Here is a 16,257-nt window from a genome sequence, read left to right on the forward strand (position 1 = left end):
AATGTACGCTTGCACACAGACACATACACACAAACGCTCAGATATACTCACTAATGTACGCTTGCACACGGACACACACAAAAGCTCAGATATACTCACTAATGTACGCTTGCACACGGACACACACAAAAGCTCAGATATAATCACTAATGTACGCTTGCACACAGACACATACACACAAACGCTCAGATATACTCACTAATGTACGCTTGCACACAGACACATACACACAAACGCTCAGATATACTCACTAATGTACGCTTGCACACAGACACATACACACAAACGCTCAGATATACTCGCTAAAGTACGCTTGCACACAGACACATACACACAAAAGCTCAGATATACTCACTAATGTACACTTACACACAGACACATACACAAACGCTCAGATATACTCACTAATGTACGCTTACACACAGACACATACACAAACGCTCAGATATACTCACTAATGTACGCTTGCACAGACACATACACACAAAAGCTCAGATATACTCACTAATGTACGCTTGCACACAGACACATACACACAGAAGCTCAGATATACTCACTAATGTACGCTTGCGCACAGACACACACCCAACCGCTCAGATATACTCATACACATTTACACATACGCATACATACTAAGGCTCAGATAAACTCACTAATGTATGCTCTCAAACACACAAACAAACATAAAAAGCTTAGATAAACTCTACACACTCTCTCACACAAAAACACAAAATAGCTCAGGTGTGCTGACAAATGAATGCGCTGACACACACATGCACAAATATCACAACACTGGGCAACTAAATACTGACAACTCACTGTGTCTCAGTATTTCTCCCTTCACACACACACACACACACACACACACACACACACACACACACATACATACACGTGTGCACAGAAATTTCACTAGTTCATGAGCCATATGATAAAATGGCAACTGTCGCCATGACCTTTTTATCTGACAATTTTTATCAGGTAGGTATAGTTCCTAAAGACAGTGGGTCTCTGTAAAAACATTTGTGTCTGCTGCTTGGAAGAACACTGCATATGTCCACTTTGCTTTCTCACATTAGTTATAAAGAATTTTGGATGCTTACACACCACATCACTCTTTTTCATATGAGTTTTTTTTATTGCCCAACTCTTATTTATGTATTTAATACTTAAGCATTAATATTGTTTTATTAAGTATTTATAGTTTACTAATTTAACTTACTTAAAGATGCATAACAGCTGTCTCCTTTGTGTATTGTTATGTTCTCCAAATTGCGTATCTGTTTGTGCTTGTGCGTGCCTTCCTTTGCTCATTAATGTTGCAAATATGAATCATCTTAAAAACAATTTAGGTATTCCAAGCTGATTCGATGGAAACTGAGTGAATGTGTGTCAGAAATGCACTGTGCCCCAGTCTAAGTCTTTTACCTCTCCATTTCCTGTATATCTCTTAACAGATATGAGTAGAATTACGAATAAACACACACAAACACTGCACACATCGTCTCGAGACAGTCTCAGGCTGGTCTAAGTCTGCTCGAAGGTGTTTGGCCCTTGACATATACAGAAATGCAGCATACATAATACTAAATATGAATCAAAGGAAGAAGGGAGAGAGGGAGGTGAAAATGAAAGAGGGCGAAAGAGCAAAAATTAGAATATGAATAGGACAGAGGAGAGCTGGAGGCCATAAAAGAAAAATGACTTTTACTTATTTACAACGTTACATAAGAATTAAAGGATTCATCTGTACAATGCACAATACTGACAATAAAATACAATACAGATGGTGTCACTGCAAATGGACAAAAACTTTAATTCTAGCCTTTAGCTACAGATGACATCAGGAAAATGCGAGTTGGGGTTAATGGGGTTCTGTTGGAGAAATTGTTAGTAATAATGTCAAAATGTGCTTGAATTGGACCATTTGCCAATTTTACTCAAGCTGATAAATATTTATTTGCAAACGCAGGTGTGAATTGGGAGGCCTGTGTATCCTGAGATTCAAAATAGCAATACGATCTAAGTGTACTGAACGATGGCAAATAGACATTTACTATAATCTAAATATTAACAAGTTGAATTTACAAAATAGTGATGCACCTAATCCTCACCCAACAAGCCTAGGACATGGAAAGGATTTCATTAAGTCAGCAAAAGGGAAAAGAGGAACCTAAAAAAAAATCATTTGTATCTTCTGAATGTGCCTTTCTGAACAATAAAAGTGTCATAAAGCAGCTACATGAGCAGGCGGGTGAATTTTCAGATATCAGTAGAGTCAAATAAAGACTACATGTGTGAAACGTCTGAGTGTTCATTCAAAGAGGTGATGGCACAAAGAGATCCAAGCTGTGGAACAACGATGTGATTCTGTATGTGTGGTTGTGTGTTAGATGTCCCTATTTTGTCTCCCCTGTTCATTCATGTTCATGGAGAACCTCAACAGTCCTCCTTAGGTGTTGTGCCAAAATGTATATCCTTTCAAGAACGTTAAATTAACGTTTCATGATGACAATGTTACATTCTAGCAATTTAAAGCAACATTAAGGAGGACTTCAACTGTTATCACTTGTTAAATGATCCTTTGTGTTGTGGCCTGTGAACACCTAATCAGGTGGAGGCTGATTTCTTTATGGACTGTATATTACCCATATAATAACCGGTTTCATATTATTATGGAAATGTTTCATAGATAAACACATACACACACACACACACACACACACACACACACACACACACACACACACACAATGTCACATTCATTCATTCATTCACTCATTCATGAACTTCATTGTTCCAGCCTGAGAACTCCCATGGATAGACAGATCTATTATGTTAATATACTATAGAGGTACCTATCAAAAATGCCTTTTTATTCATAACACACACTTTGCAATGCATTAGTTTCTTCAGCTGTACAATACACAGTATAACGTTTATCAAGTTGTATCTGTGATCAGAGTGAAATGTTTTAACAAACACTGACATTTTACACATATCCTGTCTCACACTGTATGTTCTAAATATGCTCTTGTTTTCCTCATTTATACTTCATTTGAGTAAAGTTTAGAATATTCTAAGTTCATTAAAATGTTATGATGACTTGATTGAAATCATTTAAAGGCCAATATTTAGTGTTTGGCCATAAAAAGTGTCCTTGCTGAAAATGTAGAGGACTACACTTCATCCTGCATCACAGAAAAAGTAGGCACATCAAATCTTTGTGAGATAGATCTGTTGTTAATTTGTTAAAGATCTGTCACTAATCTGACTAAAATCTAATGTCAGAGCATGTTTATGAGAGAGACCCTGTGATGGAAAATATTCCACCACAACCCTTTAGAGGAATGTCAGAATATGGTGGGTTCCATATTCATATATTTAGTCTAGTCAATTAATGAACTAAAATCTATGTTAAGGAGAGTGTCCACAAAGGTTGTGAATTTAGGTCTGTCTGAATAGATTTTTAAGATAACTGCAAGGCAGTGAGGGTTAATTGTATATGCATCTTGTATTAAAGTCAAATTTAGAATTAATTATTCTAATGGTGAATGCCATACATTCCATATGGTATTCCATATGGTGAAAATGATGAACAGGTATGCTGTAGCAGTGTATAAGATAAAATTAATCAAATTAATCAAAACCAGATTAACTCAAACTGGAAGTAAGTGCCAGTCAGGAACCACCCATAGGTTTTAGTTTTGAACAAAAAGACATTTTTTTTCAAACATTAAACATTAAAATACAATAGAAGTGCTTTTGTTAGTAAGCTCAGCAGTAGTAAAAATCTAATATTGGGGTTGCCATGATACCACTTCATCAGTTATTGACTGAGGCTTTAATTGTCACACAATTTTACCCATTTGCAAGAAACCAAAATTAGGACTGCAATCAGGTTTTTAGAGAGGCAAACTGACATAATAAGAACTTAAACATGATTTAAGAAAAACAAATTGCAGTGGTACTTCTAATTCTGTATAGTTTTTGTAATATCATAATTATTATTGAGCTTCTCAACCAGTATACACCCTGAAATGCTATTATCGTTTGATTTCAGATACAATTAACTGAAAACAGAAACATGTGGTCCAATTTGACATTTTTTTCCATACAATACTTTTATGCTTGTATTCAAATGAGAATCAAAATCACATTTGAGATGAATCCATATTTCCATATTCACTGTAAACATTTACTCCCATTCACATCAAAAATTAAAAAGAACAATTCTGAAAGTCTGACCATAGAGAAGATTAACATGCTGATATCTTTTTATACATACGCAATTAAATCACATAATAAATTAATTCCACATGTATTACAATTCATAAATTAAGTGAACTAATAATAAAACATATTAAAACTAGGAAATTTCATACATAAATATTATATTGCAACCTGATAATGTGCATATTGTTGGAACAACCGTTATATTTAGAAACAACCAAAAATTTTAGTGAAGTATGGGCATGTGGTTTAATTCTGCAGGAATTGATGTGTTTTGTGCATTGGAGGCAATCAGGAAGTTCTTTGTAGTTCCGTGGTCCTGCAGTGCAATACGTGACATCATTTGTTGGCGTGGGCCCTCACAGTACAATATCGTTCCGAAGTCTTTTCGGAAACCATAAAACATAGATCCCTGGGTTTCCACTTCTAAGGGTGTGTCTCAAATCGACCCCTAGTTCTATACTTAACATATGACTCAGTGGCCTGATTTAGTCATAAAGTGGAGCAGATTTACTTGGACACAGAAAATGTAAGCTTTTTGTGATGTCACAAATAAACACACTACACGCTTACCTTCAGTGCTATAACAGACCATCTGCTAAGTGTCTGGCTGCCTACAAAGAATATTGTACATTTCAGTATTTCAAAGATTAACATGTAGAATTTATGTTAGAGGAGTCACAAACTTGAATCTAGATATATTCACTCCCTATATTTTGAGTAGCCGTATGAGTTCTCATTAGTGGACAAATGTTCCGGTGCCCTAGCATAATTTTCACAATGAAACACCCTAGAAGATGGCTGAATTCACAGTTTTTCACATATGGAACAAGAGGTCGATTTGAGAGAAATATTTCTAACTTCTTATTTATATATTACACTATAACAATCATATGCTTTGCACACCACTTAGTCAAATACTTGGCAGTGCATAAACCTGTGTAAAAATGACTGTCTCCTTATTTTCTAGATAACTATAGAAATAACCTCAATGTAATAAAATTTAGTAGTGTGCGTTAGGTGCCAAACACTGGTGGCCAATAGAAGATCAGTGTCTTCCAGCTCATGTGTTTGGCATACAGGCAGGGTAAGATAAGTGGGGAGGACAATTGGGTCTTTGACCATTAGGGGCATTTCCAGAAACATATCATTCTAAACTAATATGGTCTAAGGCCAATGATGACCAGGTGTTTTTCATATTATTGTATCCAAAATATATGGAGTAATTTAAAAGTGTCTCAGTTAGGTAGTTTGCTTTGCATGAAAGAAATTATTTTCAACCAATTCTTTTCACTGTAGACTGGGTGCGGTTCCACCCTCTGTTTATCTGTTATATTACATTTTTATTTATGTATTTAATTTTTTTATATATGTATTTAATTTTTAATCATTACCTTTTTAGCTTGAGGGCTCTTAGGCTTTGAACCAAGCAAAGGTTTTTTGTGCATATTATAACTTTGTATTGAGTTTTTGTGTGTTTGTATATGTGTGTAAATAGACCTGCATTGTAATAAGGACTTCTGTTGTTCTGTTCTGTTGCTTGTCTTCATCTATTATGTGCACAAATGCATTACTTCATTCATAGTGCACACTTGTTCATTTGTGCAAGATGGTACGTATGTTGCTCACGGTTACTCATTTGTCATTGGGGAGAGGGAACTCTTTGGAGCTGCCCCACAGTGTCCAGCAGCTTTTGTTGCGCGTCCTGTCTGCATGTTCATGTGGAAGACAGAGCTGCAGCTCAACCAGAGGGGAGGACCTGATTCAATGTTGAACTTTGACAGATTCGCCCAAGAGTGATAAAACAAAATATATTCCAAATGTATGTGTTTTTTTTCCCTCCTGGTTGTAAAGCTTCACAGTCCAAAAAGCTGTCTTAATGTTAATTCATATCCATGTGGAAACACTGGTGCTTTTGTGCCTCTTTCTGTCTTGGTCTCTCTGTCTCTCTGCCTCTTTTTCTCTTTCTTTCAGACATCGGACTCGATACTAGGCATCCTCTTGTAGACACGTCGGGCACCACCAGCACTCATTGCCCTAGGGGTTGGGTATGTGCCGATTATGGGAGGGGCTACATAAGGCATGATATGCTCAGGGTAGAAGACGTCGGGGGTCGCTACCCCTATGCTGAGCCCCTTGCCATCAGCAACCTGACCTAATGTGAGCGGCACCAGCTGTTTATAAATGTCTGTGGAGCTGCGGCCATGAGCCAGGCGCTGGTCGTCACGGAGCGTCTGCAAGAAAGGGTTCTCCGTCGGACGGCCCGGATACATCGATTTGCTGCGCTGGCCGATGCCGAGCCCACTGACGCCCACTCCAGCAAGCGTGTGGTTAAGGTGCGTGGTCTGCTGGCTCTTTGGGGGCTTGTCCAGTATCAAGGTGGAAGCAGGCAGGTTGGCATAAGGGGCGTTGTCCTGCAGGCTGACACGACGTGAGGAATTCCTTTGGGGCAGGTTCTCATAAGAGTGCTGACGATGGATGATGACACCCTCGTTCTGATAGTGACTGATAAGCCCTTCGCCCTCTTGGTCACTCTGGGGAAGATAAGCTGTAAAGGAAGCATCAGGCTGTGCCAGAAAGGCAGGGAAATTCCTGTCCACACTCCCAACCCGTATGCCACAGACACCTGCATTAGGGTGCAGAAACTGATCCTCACTGATGTCATACAGATGGCCAGAGTGTAGACAGGCATCACAGCGGTACTGAGGAGACCGTACCGTGTAAAGCCCAGAGTAGCTGGACACCTTTGACAGGCAGCTACGGCAGTGTGTTTGTCGGTGGTCCTGGGCAGAACCAGTCCCGCCAGGACTGAGTCCAGATCCGCCGCCGGGCTTGCTTAACGTGTTGTATTTCTTCTCCTTTGCTGCAGTGGTGGTCTGCATGACGTCTGGCTCATGAGCCTGAGTGAGCAGACTGCTGTTCAGCTGCAGAATTGGCTGTTGCTCAGAGGAAGAGGGAGGACGATGTTTGTTGTCCCTGTGCTCGCTGAATATGTCTGGGTAGTGCATTCCATGCTCCTGGTCAACAGAGTCGATGGTGTAGATCTGGCTCCCCTGACTGCTTTGAGAGTAGATCTGGCCACTGTGGTTGCTCTGTTGGCTGGCTTGGCTGCGCAGCGTTGACAGCTCCACGTCGCTTAGGTCCCGCGGCAGACGGTTGCGCTTTCGCAATGTCTCTTTGACCTTGTGCTGTTTCTGCAGGTCCACACGCCCAGAGCAGTCCGACATGTCCGAGCGCGCAGGCGCATCTTCAGGCAAGTACCGCTGGCTCTTCATAGCGGCACGAGGCTCCATCGGCGGGGCTACGGAAGGCGGGGAATCGTCGCTAGGTCCTTGGTTCTGCCGCAGTGTCTCCACTGACTTCTTCCAGAGTGCACGAGACTTAGAGGCTGGAGCGCGTGATGTGTCACTGCCTCCTGTGCTGTTGTCACCCGGCATGCCAGGCCCAGGCTGGGCATCTGCAAGACTAAAAGCACGCTGGCCAGGCAAAAGGGCATTGTTGAGAGTCTCTTTGTGGCGATTGGCAAGTATGGTGTTGGAGTTGCTGTAGCCAATGTCTTTTGGTGCGAGGCTGTTGCCTTTGTTCCCAGTCATAAGTTCCAGCAATCCTGAGTTATGAGGGAGGAGGCTAGAGACTGGCCTTTTAGGTGATGTTACCCCCAGGGTGGTAATCTCTTTGGCGGATTTCAGTAGGTGCAACATGTTGGCCTGAGGACTGAAATCCAACTCAGGAGGCTTCTTCATCTCAATGTGAACACCATGAATACAGCTCCAGATACCCTAAGGAGAAGTATAGACCAACATTGCAAAGGCAGAAACAGACAGGCAAAGGAACAATGATTTTATGTAACCTGATTTTATGTAACAAGATTTAAACTGTCATCAGCTAAGTTATACTGGGTTTGTTTCTGTCACAGCTTGAGTTCCATTGTATTCCTTACCCTGCTTATGGTAAAGAGGAGTCCAGGTCGTCCAGAGCACAGGCCAGTGAAACAGTAACGGAGTCGCCAGTAGAAAAGGTGCTCCCAGACGAAGGTGATTAGGGAGAGGGCCATGGCAGCTGCCAGCATGTAGAACACACCAGCCATGTTGTCCACATCCAGCTGACTGCTCATCACTTCGTTTTTCTCATTATGGCAGATACCCGTCAGCCACTGGGCCTCGAGCTCCTCCATCTCTCCTAGTGAAAAAGTAAACGTATAAACCTTCAACCCTGAATCGCACATTACAGAAAGACAATGACTATCACATTCTCATACACTGAAATCCCTACAAAGGTGATAAATGTTGAAAAGAATGGACACCGTTTTTTTTTGTTTTGTTTTTTTTTGACATTCTGACATGTAGCCACCAGTATATTTGATGTTTGGAATGAAAGGTAGATAAAGAAACATAAAAACATAAATGCATAGTCTTACCATCTCCGATGATCCCAAGGATGGCAAGGTCCACCAGACGCTTCCAGTAGGATCCTTTCTGAAGGGCAATGCCATAACCAGTGGTGGCAAAAATGTAGCCACTGCCGATGGTCACCAGCTTACAGCCATCATCTCGCCCTGCCATGTAGTTCAACACGGCTGCATCGTATATGAATGCATCCAGTTTGCTGTACAAACCAATAATGAATAATTCACTTGCCCCATGAGGGAAGTACCACTGCAATAGCTGGAGGATGTGACAGGTTACAACTGAGGAACTGAATGAAATTAGAGAATTCACACTTAATATCAGTCAGCCAAAACATACTATCGCATGGCTCAGATAGGAATTCAAGTATGCTGCTATAAATATTTTATCTCACTAAAGTGTTGCTTCAAGGGTTCACATCCAGTAAATTAGCCTAATGTGACCATACCCAGTCTTAAGGCTAATGAGTGCGTCCTGGACTCCAGTCTGGTGGTATCTGACCATGTATTGGTGCATGTCTGGGTAGTTCTTCCTGATGTTCCTCTCCGTGCTACCATTTGGGACTGTGCCAAACCGAAATGGTGGTGAGAAGGAATATGGACTCTGGAACTGTAAGGAACAAGCAAAATTTATTAGGACTATTTAAAGGGTCACTAAGCAGTACTAGCAGCACAAAAACCTAAATACAGGATTAGGTTTTATTGTAAAGCAATATTTTGAACATAAATCTTTACAGTAAACAGTAAGATACAAGTTATGGATGAGTGAAATTGTTTAAGTGCCTAAATAAACAGTGTTTGGCTTTATGTATTGAGAAGAAATGGCAATAAAATGGCAAGAACATAAAAAATATATTTACTTTTCTGTCACTGAGGCCAGTGACCTGGTCCACAAACTCTTCCTGGATCATGAAGGCAGCCAGGTTTGCAGTGTAACTGGCCAAGAAGATCACAGCGAAGAAAGCCCACACAGACACTATGAACTTACTGGTGGTCCCTTTAGGGTTCTGCACTGGCACAGAGTTATTGAAGACCAGACCCCACAATAGCCATATGGCCTTGCCAATTGTAAAGGATGGACCATGAGGGTCTAGTGAGAGGGAGAGAGAGGACCTTTGAGTGAGAAGATCGGGCATCTTACATTAACGATCTGATGTTTATTGTTGTTCAGGTGCCATTTAATATGATGTGTATCTAGCAGTTTGTACACCACAAATGCAAGTTTCATCCTAGTTTTCATACCTTTGCCCTGGGCTAGATTTCTGTTGAAGCCCAGTGGACTGATGAACTCAAACAGGAAGACAGCAATCGCCGTGACGATGAGCAACATCACAAACATCATTACCCACACCGAAGCACTGAAAGGTTCTGAGGGCAGAATAAGAGGAGTGAGACGGTTGTGAATCTTAGAGAGCACCAAACCAAGAAAAAACGGCGAAAAAAAAAGGAGATCTCAGAGGGAAATGTTGCTGGAGGTTGAGATGTTTTCCAAGTGCTCGATTACCCAAAAATGCAGAGGGGGAGACTGTTCCGTTGCTGCGGGAGACCATCACACTAATGCCTGTCTCGACAAATGGGACAGAGAAGTCAATGACCTCTGACCTCTCTTCATTTATGGTCAACGAACCGACAGCCATAACAGCCTTCTTGTATACAACCTACAGGAGGAGAGAGCAAAAAACAACAGATGCGTCATATGAATGGGTGAAGGGAATGACAAGAAAATAGACAGAATTATGAAATAATGAATTCATGAATTAATAATTCATAATAATGAATAATGAATTCAAGAAAATAATAATTATTCATTTATTATAGACTGACCTCTCCCACCATGCCGTTCCACACGTTATTGATCTTCTTCCCATGTTTGCCATTGGTGACCAAATAAAGGTCATAAGTAAACTTTACATTCCTGGCTATCTTCTTCAGGATATCTATACAGAAGCCCTTACAACACTGCTTGATATAGGTGCCCCCAGTACTGTTACTGTAATACAGACACACAGACATGCACAATATATACAGTGGCAACATTTTTAACAGAATGGACCTCCTGTTTTATTATGATGATCTACAATAAAAAACAAACCCTGGATTGGAAATTGTTATTTTCAACACACCATTATTACACACGTCAAATATTTGATACTAAACCAAAATATACTCTTTATTTACTAAGACAAACAATATTTGAAGTTTGAGTGATGAAAAATATACCACCCTTTGGATTGCAGGTGCATTTCGTTAACAGTTTGCACATATCCTTTTCTGCTGTGGCTGAGCTGAGACTCACTCTTTGAGGTGTTTCCTGCAGGGCACTGAGTTACGCATGCAGGTTCCTGTCAGAATGTCCACGTCGTCTACAATAACGAATGGTTTCTCCTCCAAAGTCACAATGCTTAGATGGTTCTCGTCTGCATCTGTGTCTCCAAATGAGTTGTAGCGAGGCCACACAGGGAACCTCAGAATCAGTGAGTGATTCTCCCAACGCCCCATCTACAGCAACACACACACACACACACAAATTCAATAGTGGCTCTTTGAAACAGATGTATACAAACACACACTGTTCTTACATTCACCTCCTCCTTCTTTGTCTTAATGGCCTCTGCGTTACTGTGTGATTGTGTGTGGACAGTCTAATGGGAGTATGTTTAACACTGATGTGTTGTAATTGTCCAATGAATGTTTGTGTTATTATGTATGTCTGTGTGTGTATGTGCCTGTTTGTGTGTGTGTTTGTATGTGTGTGAGAGTGTGTAAGCTCTGTTAGCACCATCTACTCACACCCCTGTTCCAGCCCAATGCAGTGAGAAATGATTAGTGCCACACTCTTCACACACTCACTGCAGGGTTTTAATGTGTCTGTGTTGATTGTTTGTGTGTGTGTGTGTGTGTGTGTGTGTGTGTGTGTGTGTGTGTGTGTGTGTGTGAGAGAGAGAGAGAGATCAGGAGAAGGAGGGAGGAAGAGAGACAGAGAGAGAGGGAGTGGGTGACAGAAAGAGTGAGAGAGAGACAGAGACAGAGAGAGACAATGAAAGAAAGAGACTTCACACACTACAGGGTGCTGTCAAAACACACAGCATCCAATGCACCTCAGAAAAACAACAACTCATTAAAAGAACATGTGAGTGAGCAAGTGATTAAGAAGCAGGGAGACACACACAGAGAAATAGAGAGAGAGAGAGAGAGAGAGAGAGAGAGAGAGAGAGAGAGAGAGAGAGAGAGAGAGAGTATCTAAAACCAACGGGAATAGAGAACAGGAGGGTGAGACTCTTCAATTATTATAAAGAAAATGAACACATTATTTAGTCAATTAACAAAATTGAAAAAGCAGAGAAAGAGCAAACTGAGAGCACTACAGTGCTCCAAAAATCCACTAAAGACACAAATCGCCCTCACAGTCTAATGAGTCGATACGGCATGCGCCATGATTGGAGGCTGAAGAGGGAACGCCGGAGCTGAGCTCTATACAATGTTTCAGACAGCTGTTTGGCTTGAAGAATAAAGATAAATGGTTCAGTGGACATTTAAGCAAATCACAAGCTAAAGATTTTGTCAAATGTATTTCTAATATTGAAGCATTCCTCGCACAACGGAATATTACCCTCAGTTTGCTTCTTTATTTACCAAACGACCTCTTTTTTATACATCGTGGAATACTATTCTACAGTCAGTATTGTAGCAGCTGCATTCGAGAACAAACATCTGACCTCACCTTCTCCCATTCCTTCTCTGTGTTGAGCACGATGACCACCAGTTTAGGGTTTACCTGGTAACCATCGTCCATGAAAGACAGATCCCTGCCGTCCAGATCAACACCCATCATATACCTGGAAACGCAAATAAATAAACACATAGACACAATATGCGACTTAATTACCTCACATAACAGAAGAGGTGTAAAACTAGCATACGACGGCTCTGGTGTTTTGAAACCGGCACAAAAAGTTATTTGTTAAAAGGCCACCATTCACGTGACTGGTAATGACAAATCTGAACTTGACAAGGTAAGTAAACTGTATATGGTTTAGCTATCATAATGTGTGTAGATGTTCAGCTATGTGTCTTTTTATAGCCGTTTCATTGATGTAGTCTTTACCTTCTTTTAGCATAAATGATTCTGAGTAGACAATAAAGCACTTCTATAAGTTGCTCTGAATAAGAATGTCTGCCAAATGCTGTAAATGTAAACATAGTTGCCATTATATACTACTTTAAAATTAAAATTCTGTATTTAGATCAAAACACCCACACACTTACACATTACTCACGTACACACGCGCGCGCACACACACACATACACACACACACACACATACATACACACACACACACACACACCCACACACACACCTAGAAACAGATTCAATCACCAAGAAAAACATTAGATTTATTTTTAATTAAGCAGAGCTTTTCAGTGATACCTGAAGACATTAGCTTCTGGCTGGCTGTGGAGTGTCCAGCTAATGCATATTTAAGCCTCCAGGACTCAAGAACACAGATATATTGACATGATTGTGTAGCCACCTGTTAACCTCTTTTGCTTACCTAAGCTATTTTTATGTCATTAGGTTAGGTTATTTGTTCAGTTTCTATAACTGTTTGTTAGTTACTCTTTCTATATTTCCATTTGGGCTTTTTTTTTTTTTTTTTTTTTGTCTGAGCAGTGAGTGTGTAAGCATCTATATTTGTACTTTTATGCAAACACTGCTGTGTAAAGTAACAAAGCTAACTCTTTGGGTGTGTTTCAGTGGTAGAGGCTAGAAGACTAACCACAGGCTCAGTTTCCCTCGCAGAGATCCTCGAAGACCAGGCCGCCTTTAGATGACAGAGCATCGACGGTAGCGTCAAGAATTGCAGCCCCTATCCCCGTGGCCCGAATCACCATACAGATGCGTCCATAAGCTGGCTCCTTCCCCCAGCATCTAAGTTTAGCCCCACCTACGGTCTGGGCCAGATCTAACGCATTCCCAACCCACGTCAAGTCAGAGATCGAGTGTTCTCTTTACCCAAGGCAGAAAACAAGTTTTCTTGTATTTTTAGAATCACAGCTCCCATTATGCAATGCGTCATATTCCAATAAAGGCAATTCCTGGAGCATCTTAGATGCTCTATATCTGGAGCAAGGGCTCACATTCCTTCTAATAGAGCAGACAGGAGGAAACAACCACCACATCTAAATCAACCAAAAACCTTCTACTGAAACATGTTCCTATTCAGGATTTGCTCCAGCTACTAGGTAGCCCCCACACCATACTTCCCACTACAACATAACCAGGTCCTTATTTTATGGTCCTGATTCAGGGACACCTCAGTAAATCAATTTCCAGGAAAATGCTTGTGGCCAGGTGCTATGCATTGGATCCAGTCATGCCTCTGGGGAAGGATGCCCCATCTCGGGTCTGGATGCAATCCTGTATGAGTTAGAGTAATTATGCTCATCCTTCACACCCTTCTCAGAGGTCAGAGAGGAAAGTCTGCTCTCCATTCCTCCCCAATGGCCTGAGTGGGCCTGGTTCACACAGAGAGCACAGAGGTCCTGTGTGGCCAGCCTTGGCAGGCAAGAGGGTCATTTCCATTCCAAGCCAGACCTGTGCAATATGGCCTATAGGAGGTAAAATGTCGCTTTTTGAGACCTGGTACCGCAGATGCCCTTTAACTCCAGTTCTCGTTTTTCTTGCAAGCAGGACTGTTTCAGCCAGGCAGGCGTCACTCAGCAATGAAAGGTTGTCTGGCTGCCATTGTGACTTCTGTTGTCAGCTCAAGCAGACGCACCTGGTGGTGTTTTGGGAATTTGTTGTGCAAATGCTTCAATGTCATTGCACATTTTCAGACCAGTGAGGAGCAGTATATGGACTAAGGGCTTGCTGTTATAATCATGCCTTCCATTATGGCTTCCCATTTAGAAGCAAGTACAAAATTTTAAAACCAAATACTAAATACTAAAATGGTTAAAAAGAACGAAAATGCTACAAATGCACAACAAAAATAATAATACCATTCACATAAAAACACATGCCAGATAATAAATACCCTCCCCCATATGAAACAGAACAGCTCAGCTGTGTACAATTCAAAAAGCACAGAAACACACACACACACACACACACACACACACACACACACACACAGACTTAATTAAGAGACAGAAACATGAGTTGAAAATGGGGTTTAGCTTCAGGCACAATTGGAGAGAGAACTGTATCAAAACCACACCTGCTGCATAGACACAGCCGTGTGGGCGTGTGTGCATGTGTGTGTGTGTGTCTGCGTGAACGTTTGTGTCTGTGTGTGTGAGGAGGAGGCATGGGCATAGTGTATATATCAGAGTTCACCACTGCAGAAAAATGAGCACTGACTTTTCCCACAGCTGTGCCAGAGTGTTCTCTTAAATAAACATGTCATTCTGTGTGTGTGTGTGTGTGTGTGTGTGTGTGTGTGTGTGTGTGTGTGTGTGTGTGAGCGCGCGTATGTGCTTCACTCTATAAGCAAACATGAGAAAAGCTTATTTAAAATAGAGGTCAAAACAAGAGTCTGACCAAATACTTGCATATTTTTGCCATAAATCATCACAAAATGTATTATTACAGAACAGTATTATAACGCTGAACATTGGTATGTATGACTAATTCAGATCAGTATCTAGGTTAAAGGATGCATAAGGAAGGAAAGGAATCTAAGTGTTTTAAGTGGTGGACACAACTGTGAGTTTGATAATAAAAACAAGGACTAAACAATGTTTACATAATAGGGCTGACTCACATGAATATTCAGGTCTAGGGAGGATGGTTAAAGATTTTGTATGCCATATAAACAAAGAAAGTCATACAAAATGAACCAAGCATGAGTATAATTGATTCCACGTGTTATATCAGTCTTCAGGCGACTGATTGCCCATGTCTAGGCCGCTCCTTCTGCAGGGCCTGCTCCGCTGTCCAATCCATTTCTCCCGTTTATCGACTCCGACTGTGTCTGGCTATACGATCCCATTTGCTGATTTCATACTAGCCCTGCTGTCGACTGTACCGTTAACGTGCAAACCTTGCTTGTAAAAGGAGTGGATCACAAAAGACAGTGGCTCACCTGGAAAAATATTTTTCAAGATAGACAATTTTATTAGATGTGTCTGAGATATGTCAGTATGTGTTGAGTAGTGTACTTCCCTGGAATGACCCCAAGATGGCTGAGATGTCTTCTTGTGATATGTAGCAACACAATACAGAAAGCTCCCAGTAAAAACAAGAGGAAAACCACCCAGATTATTGGCCAAGATGAAGGTAATTATAAATAGATCAAATTAGCCATTTTTTTACATCACTGATTGATTACGTTGGCAACAGACAAGGTCAATAACTTAACCCGTCAAAACAGGTTGAGCTACCTTCAAGTAGGCAATCTTTCTGCCCTTATGAAATGGATGAGTTATAAATAAACATAAGGATTTCCTGACCCATAACTGAATCCGTCTTACTAATGGTATTCTGGAAGCACTGACCATTTAGGCTAATAAAAGCATGTCTGCAGCAGTACCTCAAGCAAAATGATTTTTTTTCCAGATTCAGAGTGGAGTTAAGCACAGAAGTCCTCGAAAGGCTAGAGGCTCTTTAGAGAGA

The 16,257-nt window shown here is 41.0% G+C and overlaps 1 protein-coding gene across 2 annotated transcripts in view; it reads right to left on the bottom strand.

Annotated features, from left to right (window-relative positions):
* Window positions 1-3,933: 3,933 nt before the first annotated feature.
* The window catches only part of grin2ab (glutamate receptor, ionotropic, N-methyl D-aspartate 2A, b), a 57,827-nt gene continuing 45,503 nt past the window's right edge, over window positions 3,934-16,257 (bottom strand). For both annotated transcript variants that reach the window (XM_027015765.2, XM_027015766.2), the window contains 10 exons: window positions 12,360-12,474; window positions 10,935-11,137; window positions 10,463-10,628; window positions 10,143-10,296; window positions 9,881-10,006; window positions 9,499-9,728; window positions 9,088-9,248; window positions 8,651-8,838; window positions 8,174-8,412; window positions 3,934-8,012 (listed from right to left, as the gene is read on the bottom strand). In XM_027015765.2, the coding sequence (XP_026871566.2) occupies window positions 6,204-8,012; window positions 8,174-8,412; window positions 8,651-8,838; window positions 9,088-9,248; window positions 9,499-9,728; window positions 9,881-10,006; window positions 10,143-10,296; window positions 10,463-10,628; window positions 10,935-11,137; window positions 12,360-12,474 (3,391 nt within the window). In that variant the 3' untranslated portion in view covers window positions 3,934-6,203. The remainder of the gene's footprint in view (window positions 8,013-8,173; window positions 8,413-8,650; window positions 8,839-9,087; window positions 9,249-9,498; window positions 9,729-9,880; window positions 10,007-10,142; window positions 10,297-10,462; window positions 10,629-10,934; window positions 11,138-12,359; window positions 12,475-16,257) is intronic.

Source organism: Electrophorus electricus, chromosome 16 (genome assembly GCF_013358815.1).
Source record: "Electrophorus electricus isolate fEleEle1 chromosome 16, fEleEle1.pri, whole genome shotgun sequence".
Taxonomy (NCBI): domain Eukaryota; kingdom Metazoa; phylum Chordata; class Actinopteri; order Gymnotiformes; family Gymnotidae; genus Electrophorus; species Electrophorus electricus.